Source organism: Helicoverpa zea, chromosome 30, assembly GCF_022581195.2.
Source record: "Helicoverpa zea isolate HzStark_Cry1AcR chromosome 30, ilHelZeax1.1, whole genome shotgun sequence".
In the NCBI taxonomy this organism is placed as follows: Eukaryota; Metazoa; Arthropoda; class Insecta; order Lepidoptera; family Noctuidae; genus Helicoverpa; species Helicoverpa zea.
In genome coordinates this window covers 1,537,431-1,555,696 of record NC_061481.1, presented here as the reverse complement: position 1 = coordinate 1,555,696, position 18,266 = coordinate 1,537,431, and the positions used below count along the sequence as shown (strand labels likewise).

The window sequence follows — 18,266 nt, the reverse complement described above, 5'->3', positions numbered from 1 at the left end:
GCCAGGTCATCAGATGGTCATGTTGTCAGATTTGGCAACATTGTCTGACTTGATCTCAATGTCAGCTTTAATAGTGAAGCTAGCCTCCCCATCCTTCTTCCCTCGCAGCGCCGGATCCTGTTGAGGCTCACAGCCGCGCGCCCAATCACCGCAAGTTTCACGAACTGATACTATGATACTGGGGAAAAGTAGCAGAAGAACTTAGTTAAAGTTGGTCATGATGTCAGAAGTTTGGTCATGCTGTCACAGGGTCACATTGTCAGAGGTTTGGTCATGATGTCACTTGATCACGTTGTCAGATTTGTTCACGTTGTCAGAGGTTAGGTCATGTTGTCAAACAGGCATATAACACAGGGTTTGATCAGGTTTAGCCAGGTTGTCATACGGTCACTTTGTAAGTTGGACATGTTGTCAGACTTAATCACATTGTCAGACTTAGTCACATTGTCAGACTTAGTCACATTGTCAGACCTAGTAACATTGTCAGTCTGAGTCACCGTTAGATTTTGTCAGAACTTACCTGCGTATGAGATCCTTCTTATTCTTAATGGCCTTCCGGAGTGGCTCCCTCAGCATGAGCTGCACGAAGTCCTGCAGTTCCGCATAGATGGACCGCCTGGCTGCGTCAGCGAACACCGTCTCCATGCGAGCCATGAGCACCTGCAGCCCCTTGATCATGCCTAGCACCTCTGTCATGTCACTAGCTCATACTATCAGATGGTTATGGAACTTGGTGGTGTTGTCAGACTTAGTCACATTGTCAGACTAAGTAACATTGTCAGACTTCTGTCACATTGTCAGACTTGGATTGTCAGACCTGTCACATTGTCAGACTTAGATTGTCAGACTTCAGTCACATTATCAGACTTGGATTGTCAGACCTCAATACGTTGTCAGACTTAGATTGTCAGACCTCAGTCACGTAGTCAGACTTAGATTGTCAGACCTCAGTCACGTTGTCAGACTTAGATTATCAGACTCAGTCACATTGTCAGACTTAGTCATGTTGTCAGACTTAGTCACATTGTCAGACTTCAGTCACATTGTCAGACTTCAGTCACATTGTCAGACTTCAGTCACATTGTCAGACTTCAGTCACATTGTCAGACTTAGTCAGATTGTCGGACTTCAGTCACATTGTCAGACTTAGTCACATTGTCAGACTGAACCACTGTTAGATTTTGTCAGAACTTACCTGCGTATCAGATCCTTCTTATTCTTAATTGCCTTCCGGAGCGGCTCCCTCAGCATGAGCTGCACGAAGTCCTGCAGTTCCGCATAGATGGACCGCCTGGCTGTGTCAGCGAACACCGTCTCCATGCGATTCATGAGCACCTGCAGCCCCTTGATCATGCCTAGCACCTCTGTCATGTCACGCGCTCATACTGTCAGATGCTCATGTAACTTGGTCAAGTTGTCAGACTTGGTCACAATGTCAGACTTAGTCAAATTATCAGACTTAGATTGTCAGACTTAGCACCATTGTCAGACTTAGTCACATTATCAGACTTAGATTGTCAGACCTCAGTCACATTGTCAGACTTAGATTGTCAGACCTCAGTCACGTTGTCAGACTTAGATTGTCAGACTCAGTCACATTGTCAGACTTAGTCATGTTGTCAGACTTAGTCAGATTGTCAGACTTCAGTCACATTGTCAGACTTCAGTCACATTGTCAGACTTCAGTCACATTGTCAGACTTAGTCAGATTGTCGGACTTCAGTCACATTGTCAGACTTAGTCACATTGTCAGACTGAGCCACGGTTAGATTTTGTCAGAACTTACCTGCGTATGAGATCCTTCTTATTCTTAATGGCCTTCCGGAGCGGCTCCCTCAACATGAGCTGCACGAAGTCCTGCAGTTCCGCATAGATAGACCGCCTGGCTGCGTCAGCGAACACCGTCTCCATGCGAGCCATGAGCACCTGCAGCCCCTTGATCATGGCTATTACTTCTATCATGGCGAATTTCTCTTCTGAGGTGTAGTTGTAGCGGGTTGCCTGGGGGAAGAAAAAGGTTTTTAAGCCTTTTTGGCAGAATTCTGTGATGGCTTATAACAAGACACTTGGCTAAAGAAATAGGTAATTAGGTAAATAGCCACTATACACACTAAATTAGTGACCAAAACAGCGAATAGACGCTTAAGTAGCCATGTGATTCCAAAATAGCCAAATGATCTTATAACATCTCCTAGTCACAAAATACTCGTCAGTTACTTAATTAATCCTTTATTGTTGTAATACCCACATTATCATATCACACAATTAGCCACCTGTCCATAGAGTAGCCAACTGTCCTAACAACCACCACTCCACTCAAAACACTCACCAATAACCTCAACAACAACTTTCAACTCAAATAGCCAGCTGTCTTCAAAATAGCCAACTGTCTGAACCACCACCAATCATCTCACAGTATCCCCCTATTACCAACCCTATCACTTTTTAACTCAAATAGTCACCTGTCTTCAAAATAGCCAACTGTCTTAACAACCACCAATCACCCCAAAACACTCAGCAACACACTACTAAACAATCATTTCTAACTCAAATAGCCACCTGACTTCAAAATAGCCATCTGTCTTCAAAAATAGCCATCTGTCTTCAAAAATAGCCACCTGTCTTCAAAATAGCCAACCGTCTTACCCTCTTACTCCTCAGCATCAGCCGGACAGCGCGGGTTACTCGCATGGTCAGTCGGATGCAGTAGTTTCCAGGAACACAGTTCAGTTAATACTGAACACCATGAAGATAGAGCTGTAAGCCTCGGAGGCAGAATTCTGTGATGGCTTATTTGTAACATCACACGCTACCCGTAGCTAGGTTAAGTAAATAGCCACTTCGGACTTAAGTGACCAAATAAGACACTTTAGTAACCAAGTGGCTACAAAATTAGCCACATGTTTTTAAAACATACACTAGTCACAAAACTCACTGAAATACTGTTCTGTCAAAGAAATAGCGACTTTTCACGCAAATAGCCACCTGTCTTCAAAATAGCCAACTGTCCTAACAATCACCAAACCTCTCGAAATACTCCCCAATACTCTAAAAACCAACTTTCAACCCAAATAGCCATCTGTCTTAAAAATAGCCATCTGTCTTCAAAATAGCCACCTGTCTTCAAAATAGCCAACCATCTTACCCGCTCATACTCTTCAGCATCAGCCGGACAGCGCGGGTTACTCGCATGATCAGTCGAATGCAGCAGTTTCCAGGAACATAGCTCAGTTAATACTGAACACCAAGAAGATAGTAGTTGTAGCCTAGTAGGCACAGTTCTGTGATGGCTTATTTGTAACATCACACGCTACCCGTAGCTAGGTTAGGTAAATAGCCACTTCGGACTTAAGTGACCAAATAAGACACTTTAGTAACCAAGTGGCTACAAAATTAGCCACATGTTTTTAAAACATACACTAGTCACTACTACAAACTCACTGAAATACTGTTCTGTCAAAAGAAATAGCGACTTTTCACGAAAATAGCCACCTGTCTTAAAAATAGCCAACTGTCCTAACAACGACGAATCATCTCAAATCACCCTCCCAACTACCAAATCAACCACTTTTCACTCAAATAGCCACCTGTCTTCAAAATAGCCAACCGTCTTACCCTCTCATACTCCTCAGCATCAGCCGGACAGCGCGGGTTACTCGCATGATCAGTCGGATGCAGTAGTTTCCACGAACATAGCTCAGTTAATACTGAACACCATGATGATAGAAGTTGTAAGCCTCGGAGGCACAGTTCTGTGACGGCCTTGTTTTCAGTGTCTGAACCGGCTTCTTTGAATGTTGTTGTCACCTAAAAAAAGTTAGAAAAGTATTTATTGTAAAAAAGTAAATATCGAAAGGGTATAATTTAGACGGTCACCAAAAATATTTTTAAGACTCTAGGCTGAGGCACCAAATAAAATAAACAACTCCAAAAAAAATAAATTGACTTTATTAAAAGGGCACTAAAGAATAATAATATTATGATCCAAAAAAAATAAAATAACATCAGAAAAATCGCAAATCTCGCACAAATATTATTTTTGGTTCCCAAAATGGATTAATGGTCACCAAATTCTGTCCTACTAAAAGATTAATATTACTACCAAAAATCAAAGTTAGTGACGAAAACGAATCGCTGCAAAACCGACTCCACGTAGTCTTGTCTGCCCTACCCCTAGAGTGCAATTCAAAACCGCGTAGGCGCGGAGGGGCGAGGCGGCCTGCGAGCTGAGGCGCAGGTAGTTTCAGCGCTCGCCGCCGCGGCTGAGGCTGGCCGGCGGAGCCGGCCAGCAAGCCGAAGCTGCGGTGGTGAGCGTGAAAACCATCTGCGACGATAAGCTCGCATGGGACCGCCGGAGCCCCGCAGCGCCGGAGCCGTGACAGAAGCCATGCTTGCTGCATGTTGCGTGCTTACTCTTTAAACGTACTGAGTTACACACAAATTCATATAACAATAAATAAGCGACGTACGTTTGGGAACCCCAGTATATTAATTGGTATTTGGGAAATATTCTAGCGATCGTTAGCTTTTTTAGTCTAACAAAAATTACCAAATTAGGAGTCATGGTATTACATAATTGGTAACATCTAAGTAGTGACAATGTATAATATTTGGTCTAAAGTGTATTTTAAAGGCGTCCATATATTTTTTTAGTAGTCAATAATACGAAAAAATGGTTTTATTTAATAATATTTTTGGAAACGTTATTTGGTGCCCATTTATCCATTTTGGTAACTGTTTAGAATTTTTTTGGTTGTAAAATAGGTACTTTTTTGGGTGGTGTTTAAACACAAGCCATATCGAAAAGGCTATGTCCGGGTATGTTAAGTAGTTTTCTCGTGGGTTATATTATACCGAAGCTTAAACCTATACCTTTTACTTAAAAACGACTGCACAAATTTTAATAAAACTTGGCACTAATATATCCATCAAACTATCATATATGCTACTTTTTACCCTCGTATGGGATGTATTTTCCACGGTACGCGGGTTACAATGAAGCTCATCTATACTTATATTGTAATATTAGCTGTTGCCCGCGACTTCGTCTGCGTGACCAATATAGAATTTCCAATTTCGTTTATTTAAGCATTCATTGCTCAACCCCCGTAGGTGATAGCGTGATAATATATAGCCTATGTGTTGAACCGGCCCCCAGGTAATAGTCATGCAAAATTTGATTTAAATCCATGCAGTACTTTTTGAGTTTATCCGGGACAAACATACAGACAAACAGATAAACAGACATACAGACAAAAATTCTAAAAACTACATATTTGGGTTCAGAATCGATTATGGATCACCCCCCAAGTATTCTTTTAAAAAAATATTCAATGTACAGTTTTGACTTTCCTATCATTTTATTATATGTATAGATAATTCATCTAATTCTATAGTAATATACATTTTCTGATTAGTTTGTACCCAAAAGTTTCCGCAACTACTAAACGGATTTCAAAAATTCATTCACTGTTGCAAAGCTGCACTATTCCAGAGTGACATCAATACTAATATTATAAATACGAAAGTAACTCTGTCTGTTTGTTACGCTTTCACGTCTAAACCACTGAACTGATTTTAATAAAATTTGGTACAGAGATAGAGTTGACCTTGAGAAAGAACATACGATAGTTTTATCCCCGACTTTTGAAGAATTTTCTTGGAATCGCGACACTTGACGCGGGCGAAGCCTCGGGCGGAAGCTAGTAGCCTATATTTTATCCACGTGCGGGAAGTTGTTCCCACCAGGAACAGCTATCTTACCTCATTACTATATCTAGCGAGCTCGGAGATGTAGTTCTGATGTTCTTCTCGTATCTGGGGTAGGTGGACCATCAGGTCAGCTTGGGGAGACGGCGGGTTCGAGTTCGATGATAGCGGCCATCTGAAGAGTTAAGTGTAGGATTAGAAGAATTTCCACATTCTTTAAACAATTAATCCTTATCTAATGGTGGGACAATAAAAAAATAAAAATAATATTTTTGATAGTGTCCATGGAGTTTCTTCCCGGTTCTCCATGCGATCCTCATCTTGAACTAGTGTTTGACTTTTCATAAGAGATGCAAAACTTATGGAAAATAAGTACTTTTAATACAATAATGACAACACTTTTGAATTTGACGGCATTTAATGGTTTTATTTAATAGATAGAATTTTTGACATTAGCCCCACACAAGTATGTAATGTCAAATTCCTTCCTGTCCATCGAGCTTAGAATTATAAGGAGACGCCGTTTTGATATTGACGTATCTATAGTTATATAAATATGAAACAAACTATGCAACATAGTTCTGTCTCACTCTTTCTAAGCAGATAAGTGTATTTGAAAACAGGGACAACAATATTTTTGTGATTGCGTAAAATGGTGACATTTACTTTTGAAATCCTTCTGCGTGCCATATCTGGCCATATATGTCATGGTAGTTGTGCTGTCAAATAGGTGCTCTTCGTGACTTATTTTTGCTATTTTATAGAATATCACTCGTGTTTACTTTTAAGACTTTACTATTTCAATAGTGAAATAATCAACGAATATGCCTATGTGTTGTATTGTGAAGTGTGGTGCTAGGAAGCACCAAAATCAAGCTGGATTGTCTTTACACAGGTTAGGAACCTATTTTTGCTAGAAACTACATAAAATAATTCACATTTTATAAAAAATATGTTACGGGAACATGAATTGATGGTGAAAGTACTTATATTTTGGTTTATTTCTGTATAAAAACCTATATTTAGAAATAAATGTTGTTTACAATAACATGTTATATTGGCATAGTGCTGTGCAGTTGTCATAATAGTATCGATATAATATCCACTTAATAAGTCTGCTTTTACAAATTTTAACATCAGAACTTACTGTCCCTAAGACACTGAGCCCTCAGAGTTGTGTATTATTTTCAACAAAACATCAGTTAAAAACATTTTGATTAAAAAGGCGTATTATAAAATTCAGGATTTTAAAGACATATTTTATTGAAAATAATATGTTTTGCCTTTTTATTTTCACATGATGCTTCTACGGCGACCACGGGCACGGCAGTGCTTCCGCACAGACGAGCAAATCGGAATGCAAGTTGCAATGTTTGCTTGAGAACTTAGTTACCGAGTATAGATTTCGAATTGTATAAATATTTTTTTCTTAGCACTAAAATTGTTTTGTACAATCGATTAATACATAATTAGCTCCATTTGCATTATATAACTTTCTTATGAATAGCTTGAAAACGATTTTAAATTATTGTTTTTTTTTTAAGAGAGTATCCTTATGGCGTTTCTTGCGGATTCTTCTTCATAGGACCGAATCTTTGGCACCCTGCAACTAGTCTGACGTGAAAGAACTTTCATAGGGCTATTTGAAATAATAAATAATTACTTTGCCTGTTTATTTTTTTTTTTCAAAGGTATCACCCTACTGAAATGACTCCTCCCATTTGGTTGATGTTGTTGAGGTTATTAGTATCAGTGAAGTTAATGTGATAGTTGGTTCTATGACGAAGAGATTATTTATACTCGGTTATTTTTATGCACCCAGTAAGACTCGTACATACTTCTAACTAGAATACAATATCGATATTTGTTGAATCCGGTAGCGGTACAACCCTAGTAATGGCAGCCATTTTAGTTACGACTGCAGACTGACAGTAGGTGTGCACGTTTTTTTCGTGACATTTCCTGTCCCTTTATTTATATGTCAATGTTCCTGTCCCTAGTAAAATGACATATAAATAGAATATTGAGAATGGCAAAAAGCACACACTCAACTTCCGATCTTACTCTATATTAATATTGCATAGGTTTTTAATGAGAAAATAGATGGATAGAGAGCCTTGCGATCAATAGTTAGATTTTATTGAAATCTGCAGTTATTAAATATACTTACTTGCTCGGATCATAGTGTTTTGACCGCTTAATATAGTTGAATGGTGCAATTTGCATATCACCGAAAAGAGGTACCACTTCCAAATTCTGAAAAAAAAAAAAAAAAACATATTTTTTCACTAATAAGAAACGAATAGTAATAAGAAAGAAAAGAACATTTAATTACATACAAAGAAATTTTTGTAGCAAATAACTTTAAAACAACTCAACAGATTTTGATGAAACATGTCTAAAAACTACTACTAGAACACCAGCTTTCTTCACAATCTCATCCAAATCGGTTCATCCGTTTAAGAGATACGTTGCAACAGACAAACTTACCTTGAATATTCTATCGATGCGGTCCAAACGAATCTTTTTCTTCTGATCAAGACGGTTAATGTTGCAAACTTCAGAATCCATCAAAAACAGGCCGAAACCCATTACCTAGAAAACAGCAAAAAATTAATATTATAAATGTGAGTTTGTGTGTATGTATGTTTATTCCTCTTCCTCTCTAAAACTACTGGATGGAATTTATAAAATTTGGCTGTAATATAACTTATAATAATCAGAATAAAATATAGGCTACTTTTTATCGAGATGCAGGAAGTAGGTCTGTCGAGAAGTGCGTGAAACCGCAGGCAAAAGCTAGGATATTAAAACGAGGAAGAAGTTTCTGTTTTGTTTGTTTTCTGTGTTTTTTACTTCTTCACGCGTAAACGACTGAATGGATTTTGACGAAACTTGGCAGCGATATAGCTTACATATGAAATTAGCATATAGGGTTTTTATCCAGGTGCAGGAAGTAGTTCTAGCAATAATATAATAATAGAAAATTACCTTGACCAGCATATGTTTCTCCGATGGCGTCAGATACATTTTGGTTTCGAACATATGCACGCATATATTGACCACGTCGGCTAAAAGTTCTTCATAACCTGTGAAGAAATAAAATCTTTATGGCCTTACTACAAAAACTTTAACCCCTGTTTTACACTTGTCTAAAAAAAATTTGGCTGCAAAATGAACCATATGTCAACGTCATAATTTGACATTTTTTTAGACAAGTCTTAAACTGACGTTTAAAACTTTTTGTGGTAAGACGGTTATTAACTATATACACACATCAAAAGTGTCTAGGGATCAACATATATTTTTGCAATAACTTTTCTCCTGATTGATATTAATTAAAATTTTCTTTAAGGATTCATCAAATAAAGTGTTTTCGTTTGTCACAGTAACGATAAACCAAGTCACCTTTGCACTAATAAAGAAATTTGCCATTTTCCTAATAAAGGGATTTTTGACATTTGAAACACTAACACAAAAGTTCGAAAAAAAAGACTGAAATAACAGTTTTCTTTAAAAGTTTATTGGGTAACTTAAACAATTAATAATCCGTGTTTCTACCGCGAACACTAACAACACAAGAACATCGGTTTGGCATACTCAAAATGAGTTCATCCAAATCACGATGTGGAATGGCCGCCCATGTTCGTTGCAACAACAAAAAAAGGTCTTCTTGCGACTGGATACCCTCCATATTCGGCAGAGCTCTTCTCTGTAGCATATCCCATGCATGCTCAATCGGGTTCAAGTCTGGCGACTGAGCAGGCCAGGGCAGGACATTGATGTTAGCTGCCGCGAGAGTCTGTCTTACAACTCTTGCGGTGTGCGGTCGTGCATTATCATGCATTAACTGAAATAAGGGACCGATTTGCACTTGTAGAGGAACGATGACGTCTGATACAATCGTCTCAGCATAAATTTGAGCGTTGAGGTTGCTTCTGATCCAAATCAACTCAGTTCTTCCGCCGATCCAAATACCCGCCCATACCATGATGGTTCCACCACTATAAGGATGGACTTCCTGGCAGGATTTTAATCGCTGTTGGCGTCCAGGGGTTCTCCAGTGTCGTATACGTCTTGTATCCGGTCTCATACCAAAACGAGACTCATCAGAAAAGCACACGAAACGCCATTGTTCTTCTGCCCAATTTCTGTGTTCAAGAGCCCATTGATATCGAATCCTACGATTGTGCATTGCTATAGGTGGTACCCGTAGCGGTCTTCGGGAATGAAGGTTCACTTCATGCAAGCGGTTTCTGACTGTTTGGTCGCTAATTAAGTTCCCTGAAGAGTGATGAAGCCTCACGGCTAACATCATGGCGGTTATTGTTGGAGCTCTTCGAGTTAAGATTTGAATGTATCGGTCTTGTCTCCGTGTGGTGCAGCGATACCGTCCTCCATGGCGCTCAGCTACGGTACCAGTGCTTCGGTAACGTGTCCAAAGTCGACTGATAACACTCTGACTTGTATTCAGAGCTAAAGCCACAGTACGTTGCCGGGAACCAGCTTCTATCATTCCCACGGCTCTGAGCATTTCTTCCCTGCTTAAATGACGTCGCCGCTCCATAATAACGTTGGTTTTAATCAGTAGTAGGGAAACAGTAGCACTAATAATGTCTTCAATGCGTTGTATGTGTTTATAGGGAAAATATTGACAGCTGATTTTCATCTTTTACTCGAATTTGATTCACAGTTCCTGATTCAAATTATGAAATGCACCAAAAAGGATCCATATAAATTTATAAAATCATAAATTTATTACAAAGCCACATCTCAATCTCAAGAAATCCGCATAAAAATGCTTGATCCCTAGACACTTTTGATGTGTGTATTTTCCGTGGCTTATGGCTAAGTCACAGCCACGGTCGGTCAGTGGATGGGTGACCATCTTGTCATGACGAGTTCCTCCGTGTTTCAAAGGCAATTTTTATTAAAAGTTGTCAATGTGTAAACGAAGAAAATATTATAAATGCGAAAGTAACTCTGTCTCCCCCGCTTTCACGCTAGAACTACTATTATTATTATTTTTAGCCCATACTGTCCCACTGCTGGGCAAAGGCCTCCCCATCTTGCTTCCACACTTCTCGATCTTTCGACCGAGCCCACCAGTCTCGACAATAGGCGTCAAGGTCAAAGTCAAAGTCAAAGTCAAAGTCAAATCATTTATTTCATTTAGGCCTTTACAAGCACTTATGAACGTCAAAATTATAACTAAGTTTGATTCTAGTTGCCCATTCCAAAAGTAGCTTCCTATGGAGAAGAACGGGCAAGAAACTCCATGGTTACTCTTTTTAAAAATAATATAGTATTACAATTTGTATGTATTGATACATACAGAAAAAGCATGCGAAGATCATGTAGAATCGCAAAGACAAATGAGGATAAAGTGACAATTAAAATGCTACATGGTGTTCACATTTACAAATTGGTTTATATTCTGGTACAAAGTTACAAACAAATAATCAAAAGATGAATACAATTTTATTTGCTGGTGTAATTTTAATTTGTTAATTAATTAGATATTGTCAGTATGTCCTATGGAGCAGGACCAGCATGTTTCCAAGCATTTTTATCTTGAATGTAATCTTCTAATTTATAATATGCTTGCTTACAAAGTGTGGCTTTTATATGAGTTTTAAACCGCATGTCATTTAGTTCCAGAATGTTGTCTGGTATTTTATTATAACATTTGACACAATATCCCATGAAAGATGTATGTACTTTAGATAATCTAAACTGCGGGATAGCTATCTTATTTTTATTTCTAGTGTTATAATTATGTCTATCACATATTTTTTCAAACAAATGTAAGTTTTTCCTAACATACATGATATTTTCATAAATAAATTGGCAAGGTACGGTCATGATATTAATTTTTTTAAACAGTTCCCTAAGAGATTCACGACTACGTAAGTTGTACATAGCTCTGACAGCTCGCTTTTGCAAGATAAATATGCATTCAATGTCAGCAGCTCGTCCCCACAGCAGAATGCCGTACGACATGATGCTGTGGAAGTAACTAAAATATACCAGTCTAGCTGTTTCTACGTCCGCTAGCTGCCTCATCTTTCTGATAGCATAGGCGGCCGAGCTAAGACGACCCGCAAGAGATGTAATGTGGGGTCCCCACTGTAGTTTTTTGTCAAGAGTGATTCCCAGGAAAACTGTTTGATTTATAAATTCTAGTTTTTCACTATTAAGTATAATGTCACATTCACTACTTTTTACATTTGGCAATGAAAATCGAATGCATTTTGTTTTTTTTTCATTAAGAGCCAAGTTATTTGCGTTGAACCAATTTTGAACCTGGAGAATGGAATTGTTTACGTCGTCTAAGGTACGTCTACGTCGATCAATATTAAAAATAAGAGAAGTGTCATCGGCAAACAACACCATTTTAGGTTGATTATCAAATAAGTAGGGCAAATCATTTATGTAAACTAAAAAGAGGAACGGACCTAATATAGAACCTTGTGGTACGCCCATTGCCATCACTGAACCTCGTGAATTTACGCCGTTTACTTGAACTTTAAGTTGCCGACCATTTAGATATGATTTTAACAGCTGGAGAGAAGTATCTCTTATTCCGTAATGCTCTAGCTTTCGCAAAAGCGTTTCGTGATTTACACAGTCAAACGCTTTTGAGAGATCGCAGAAGATTCCAATAGAGTCTTCAGCTTCCTCCCAAGCCTTAAAGATGTGCTTGATCAAAGTTACACCAGCATCGGTTGTACAGCGACCTTTAGTGAAACCGTATTGTTCTTTGTGAAAGATGGAGTTTTTATTGAAATGGCGCAACATCTGTTCAAGCATCAACTTTTCAAATACCTTGCTGAGAACCGGTAAGACAGAAACGGGTCTGTAGTTATTCGATTCCTTACTATTTCCCGATTTGAATAAAGGAACTACTTTGCTGTGTTTCATTAAGTCAGGAAACACGCCTTGGTCTACGCTAACATTAAATATGTAAGTTAAATAAGGTGCAATTGTTTCAATAATTGACCTACATACCTTGACAGACATACCCCACAGATCTTCTGTTGATTTTATTTTAAGATCTTTAAAGGCTTTAATAATAGCCTCGGGGCTGGTATGTTGAAATTTAAATAGTAAAGAGCATGGTTTAACATGTTTTTTGAGTAGATCGATAGACACGGTGGTGGAAGAATTTAGTGCTTTTGTCGTCTCGAAAGGTATTTTAGTAAAGAATGCTTCAAACTCTTGAGCTACTTCAAGGTTACTGCTGATGGGACCATTATCAGTTTCTAGACTTAAATCAGTTTTTCGAACTTTTCGTCTCCCTGTTTCGTTGTTAATTACTGTCCAAGTAGTTTTTATTTTATCATCAGCATATTTTATTTTATTTCTAATATGAATAGATTTTGCCTGTTTACAAACGGTTTTAAATATTTTTGAATATTTTGAGACGTGGTCACGGAAACTTGGATCGGCGTTATAAGGCTTTAAACCATAAAGTTCAAACAGCTTTTCTCTACTTTTACGAATACCCGGGGTTGCCCAGTCACTAAATAAGAACTTAGATTTAATAATTTTAGTTTTGACTGGAAAAGCTAAGTTGAATTGGTCGTTTAATACAGAGAAAAAATCGGCATAAATATCACTTGGATTTTTAAGATTGAAGCTATGTACACACAGTTTATCAGCTAGAGTCTGATTTAGTTTATCGATTTTTTTTGAAGTATATTCTCTAAAATTTATTTTTGTTTTCTCTGGTGGAGAGTAAGTGTGGAAAGTGATCACTTGTCCACTGTGATCAGATGGCAAGTAATTCACTATGGACTTATGCAGGTACTCACAGCTGCAAAAAATATTGTCTATACAAGTAGCAGTAGTTGGTGTTACCCTAGTAGGTTCTTCAAAAACGTTATGCAAATTAAATGATTTGAAAAGATTTAAAAAACTCGAACTTATAATATTATTTTCTAAAATATTAATATTGAAATCACCACATATGATGACTGACTTACTACTGCTACTGACTTTTTTCAAGACATCTTCCATGACAGAGTCAAATACACAAAGATTCTGGTGTTGCGGTGGTCTGTAGACACACACTATCACATGCTTATCTAGCTCAACACAGGACAATTCAATATTATGTTCCACTGACATATCAACTATATCTTTTCTTACTTTATATTTAATATGATTTTTGACTAATATTAGGGAGCCACCATGTATCATGGATTTCCGGCTAAAATAACTAGCTACACAATAATTCTCAAAATTTATAGATTCTACTTGATAATCTTTCAGCCAATGTTCTGTAATACAAATTACATCAAACTTGGTTTGTTCTAATACTAATTCTATTTCAAGAAGTTTAGAAGAGCAACTCTGAATATTTTGATTGAAAAGTTTTAAAATATGTTGCTCATTCCTGTGATTTTTGTAATTAACTAAGTCGCCAGAAGATAACTTGCTTCTATCTTTAAAATTATTAAATACTGGAATATCTTCTGTTGTCTTAATAATTAGTTTAAATTATTTATATCAGGAGTTTTCTCCACAAATGATATAACTTGCATAGAAGAATCTATGCCACCGGCGTGTTCAATATGATTAGAATGTTCTAACATATTGGTGGTGGTGGTGGTAGTGGTGGTAGATAGTATTTGTGGACCCCCCTTCGTACATGACGTCATCATACAACAATCTATCAGTGTGCTGTTAGTATAACTATACAGCATACTCTCGTCCCCTAACCTACATTTCATTATATTAGATATAATATTGTCAATATTATATGCTATCAACATAGCAATAGTATGTCTACAACTACCAGGAACAGATACAGCTCCCTTAATCAAAGTAAAATCACTAATAAACTTATTAGTATCAAAAAATAAAAGTTTGTCACTATGACAACATGTCAACATGTGTAATGTATTATTTAAATTAAATATACACTTATTTTGGTATTCTGAAAAACTATCAGAATAAGGGAAAGCACATAACATTAACTTTCCAATGTTTAAACTAAGTAAGGTGTCAATACCCTTCACAATGTCCTCTTTTGTTGTACCAGAACTACTACCTAACAACAGAACTATTATAGAATTACTATCTAATTTTGTACTGCCAATTTTCTCAACAATTTGCTTAAAAGTTATGTCATGGTAACTGTGATTGGTAAAGTGATGGCTAAGGTAATTGTGTAAAATTTTTCCAAAGCCAGCACCCAATGCATCTGTGAAAAGCAAAGTATTAAATTTTTTTATATGAATATTCTCTATAGCAGGTGTAGGCACAGATATTTCAGACAATGGTATTGAAGGTGATGGTTGGCTTGCAACATCACATGAAAGGCTATTTGTCAGAGACTCATACCTCTCCGTGTTGGACTTCACCAGGTCCATCAGCTCCACTGCCTCAAATAACCGCTTGCTTAGTTGTTCTTGAGAAGACTCATATTTACTAAAAATATCCTTTAGCAAAGACTCCTTGTATTCTAAATCTTGTTGAAGCTGCTGAGTTTCCATCTCATACATAGATTTACAATATTCTAATTCAGCAGTACAGGAACTTAGTGTCTTTGTTAAGCTAACACGGTCCTTTCTAAGTAAAATGTTTAATTTTAAGAGATTTTGTTTTTTCAAATATCTCTTTGACCGTCTAATAAACTTGTTGATTTTAATATATTTTTTTAATTTATTATGACTCATAACTACAGGACATATTGGAATGGTATCATCACCAGTCAAATCAATAGTTTCAGCTAACTTACAAGGCAACTTGTTTGACCTACAGGCAACTAACTCATCAAAAAGGTTGCAAGTGTTAGTAACCTGTTCACTAATCTTACCACATTCTAGTATAGATATAGCCTTATGGGCATTACATAACTCCTGTTCTAATTCTGTGATGCGCTGTAAAGCCACTTCATGGGTGTCACTGCACTGATGGAACGAGGACATCTCTTGTTGAAGCTGAGTGTGCTGGTCGAGCACATCCATGTACTGTATGTGCAGCTCGGCCAACTCACTCTTGAGGGAGGTATTTTTGTCGATTATGTTCTTCACTTCGACTTCACTGTCATCTCTCTCGTCACGCCATCTCTTCCGGGGCCTACCCCGCCTGCGGTGTCCATCCTGAGGTGTCCACTACTAACCCGATTTAAATGTAATTTGTTACACTGACAGCCTAGACTCCTAGAATTTTTTTTCCAGATGTGGGAACAGCTATTAACAAAAGCTTTCAAGCCCGATTCCGACCACGGCGGCTGTTCTCATACAAGATCAGTCAGCTGCGCAGGACATATTATAGTGCAGGCACATTTGCTTGGACACAGGTGCACTCACTATTCCTTTACTCTCATAGCGCGATGGGACGACAATCCGATACGACCCAATAACAAATAAATATATAAATCTTACATACCGTTAATCTTCTCCAAGGCATCTTTCACAGTGTCACGTATTTTATTCTGTGTCGCTAAGAACATGGATAGATTCTGTGACTCCTGTAGGCTCTGGCTGTCTGACATCACCTTTAGGAATTGGGCCGCTCTGAAATGTAAATTAAATCGTATTTAAATATGAATAGTTGCAAGGAAATCTTGTTAAAATATTATAAATGTGAAGTGTTGTATGAATATGTTGTGTATAGAAAAATACTGGATGGATTTTGATCAAACTCGGCAGAAATATAGCTTATACATTAAAGTAAGACATAGGACACTTTATCCGAGTACGGGAGATAATTCGGGAAGCTAAAGTCTATACTAATAAAATAAAGAGGAAACATTTTTTGTTTATTTATACCGTAAAGGCTCCGAAACGACTGAACTGATTAGAATAATTCTTCCACTTAGGGATACAATTCTCTATGCTGAACAGGAGCTATGATTTATCCGGATACGGAAAGAAGTATCCTAGGATGCAAGTGAAGCCGCGTGTAACAGGTAGTTGCATATCTATACTAATATTATAAAGAGGAAAACTTTGTTTGTTTGTTTGTTTGTTTGTAATGGATAAACTGGACCGATTTTAAATATTCTTTCACCATTAGAAAGCTATATTATCTGCGAGTAACATAGGCTATATTTTATCCCGATGCGGGCAGTAGCTCCCACAGGACGCGGGTGAAACCGCGGGAAAACGGCTAGTATTTTGTAAAATGTACCACATGTATAACACACGGAATGCTTATAAAAAATTGAGTCATCCATCCTCCGAGCCTTTTTCCCAAACTATGTTGGGGTCGGCTTCCAGTCTAACCGGATTCAGCTGAGTACCAGTGCTTTACAAGAAGCGACTGCCTATCTGACCTCCTCAACCCAGTTACCCGGGCAACCCGATACCCCTTGGTTAGACTGGTGTCAGACTTACTGGCTTGGCTTCAACTTGACTTATATCTTGCAATAAATCATTATTCTTTGTTATATCAAGAAATTGATAAAGTATAACTGTTATTATTGTAGCTACATTGATATTTTATTTCAAATAAAAATACATCAAGATTGTAGGTAACTTTAGTTTAGTACCTACTTAAATGGAGTACAGTATTTAATCTATAGATACTATTGAAAGTCTCCCTCGTTGCGTCTGGTAGTCTGCCTCGTTGGTCTAGCTGTCGCAAGTGTGGCTGCTGAGCACGAGGTCTCGGGTTCGATTCCCGAGTCGGGCCGAAATCGCTTTGTGAGTTTTAGAAGACTTTCACAAAGCAGCCCGAAGCCTGGAAGTTGGTGATTGATTCACCCGTGCATCGGAGAGCACGTAAATGTCGGTCCTGCGCCTGATCTCTTTCCGGTCGTGTCGGATTGCCGTCCCATCGGGCTATGAGAGTGAAGGAATAGGGAGTGCACCTGTGTCTGCGCAAATGCTTGTGCACTATAATATGTCCTGCGCAGTTGGCTAATCTCCTTACATTAGAACAGCCGCCGTAGCCGATAATCGGCTAGGAGGACATCATCATCATCACTATTGAAAGTTAAAATGACCCAAGATATTATGTAATAGATGTTTATGGCAATAAGTCGAAACGATCTTATTATTATTTTCTCTAGTTCAGTTAAATACAAAAAAAAAATTGAGTATTGGTTAAAAAAATTCACCTCCTATAAGTAGAATAATCATTCTTGACTGAACTCTTCATATTCTTCAGCTCGTCTAACACGGCGAACATGTTCACAAACTTGCCTAACGTCAGAAGATACGCTTCTGACACGAAGTCGCGTCGCTTCTCCGCGTGACAAAGTCGTCTGACTTCGCCGCAGAAGCGCTCTATTGCTTTACGCTGGAACAAAAGCAAGAAAATTAGCTAGTTTTACTAGCTTCCGCCAGTGGTACAACTTCCCGCACATGGATAAAAAATAGTTTAAAACGTTCGTCGATAAATAGGCTGTCTAAAGCAGCGTTTCCCGAATTCTTTTGGCTTCGGAACCCTTTTCGTTTCACCATTTTTCGGCGGAACCTTACCTTAAGTAAGAAGTAAACTAAAGATGTAAATACACTCAGGTACGGCTCGTGGCGTGTGGTAGCACACCAAATGGTTATATGGTTAGAGACATATTCATTATACTCAGGCGTAGCATG

The 18,266-nt window shown here is 38.0% G+C and overlaps 1 protein-coding gene across 2 annotated transcripts in view; it reads right to left on the bottom strand.

Annotated features, from left to right (window-relative positions):
• LOC124644399 (cytoplasmic FMR1-interacting protein) overlaps nt 1–18,266 on the bottom strand; it is a 47,765-nt gene that overhangs the window by 22,949 nt on the left and 6,550 nt on the right. For both annotated transcript variants that reach the window (XM_047183720.1, XM_047183721.1), the window contains 8 exons: nt 17,786–17,967; nt 16,111–16,238; nt 8,701–8,798; nt 8,200–8,304; nt 7,880–7,965; nt 5,764–5,884; nt 3,616–3,807; nt 1,787–2,001 (listed from right to left, as the gene is read on the bottom strand). In XM_047183720.1, the coding sequence (XP_047039676.1) occupies nt 1,787–2,001; nt 3,616–3,807; nt 5,764–5,884; nt 7,880–7,965; nt 8,200–8,304; nt 8,701–8,798; nt 16,111–16,238; nt 17,786–17,967 (1,127 nt within the window). The remainder of the gene's footprint in view (nt 1–1,786; nt 2,002–3,615; nt 3,808–5,763; nt 5,885–7,879; nt 7,966–8,199; nt 8,305–8,700; nt 8,799–16,110; nt 16,239–17,785; nt 17,968–18,266) is intronic.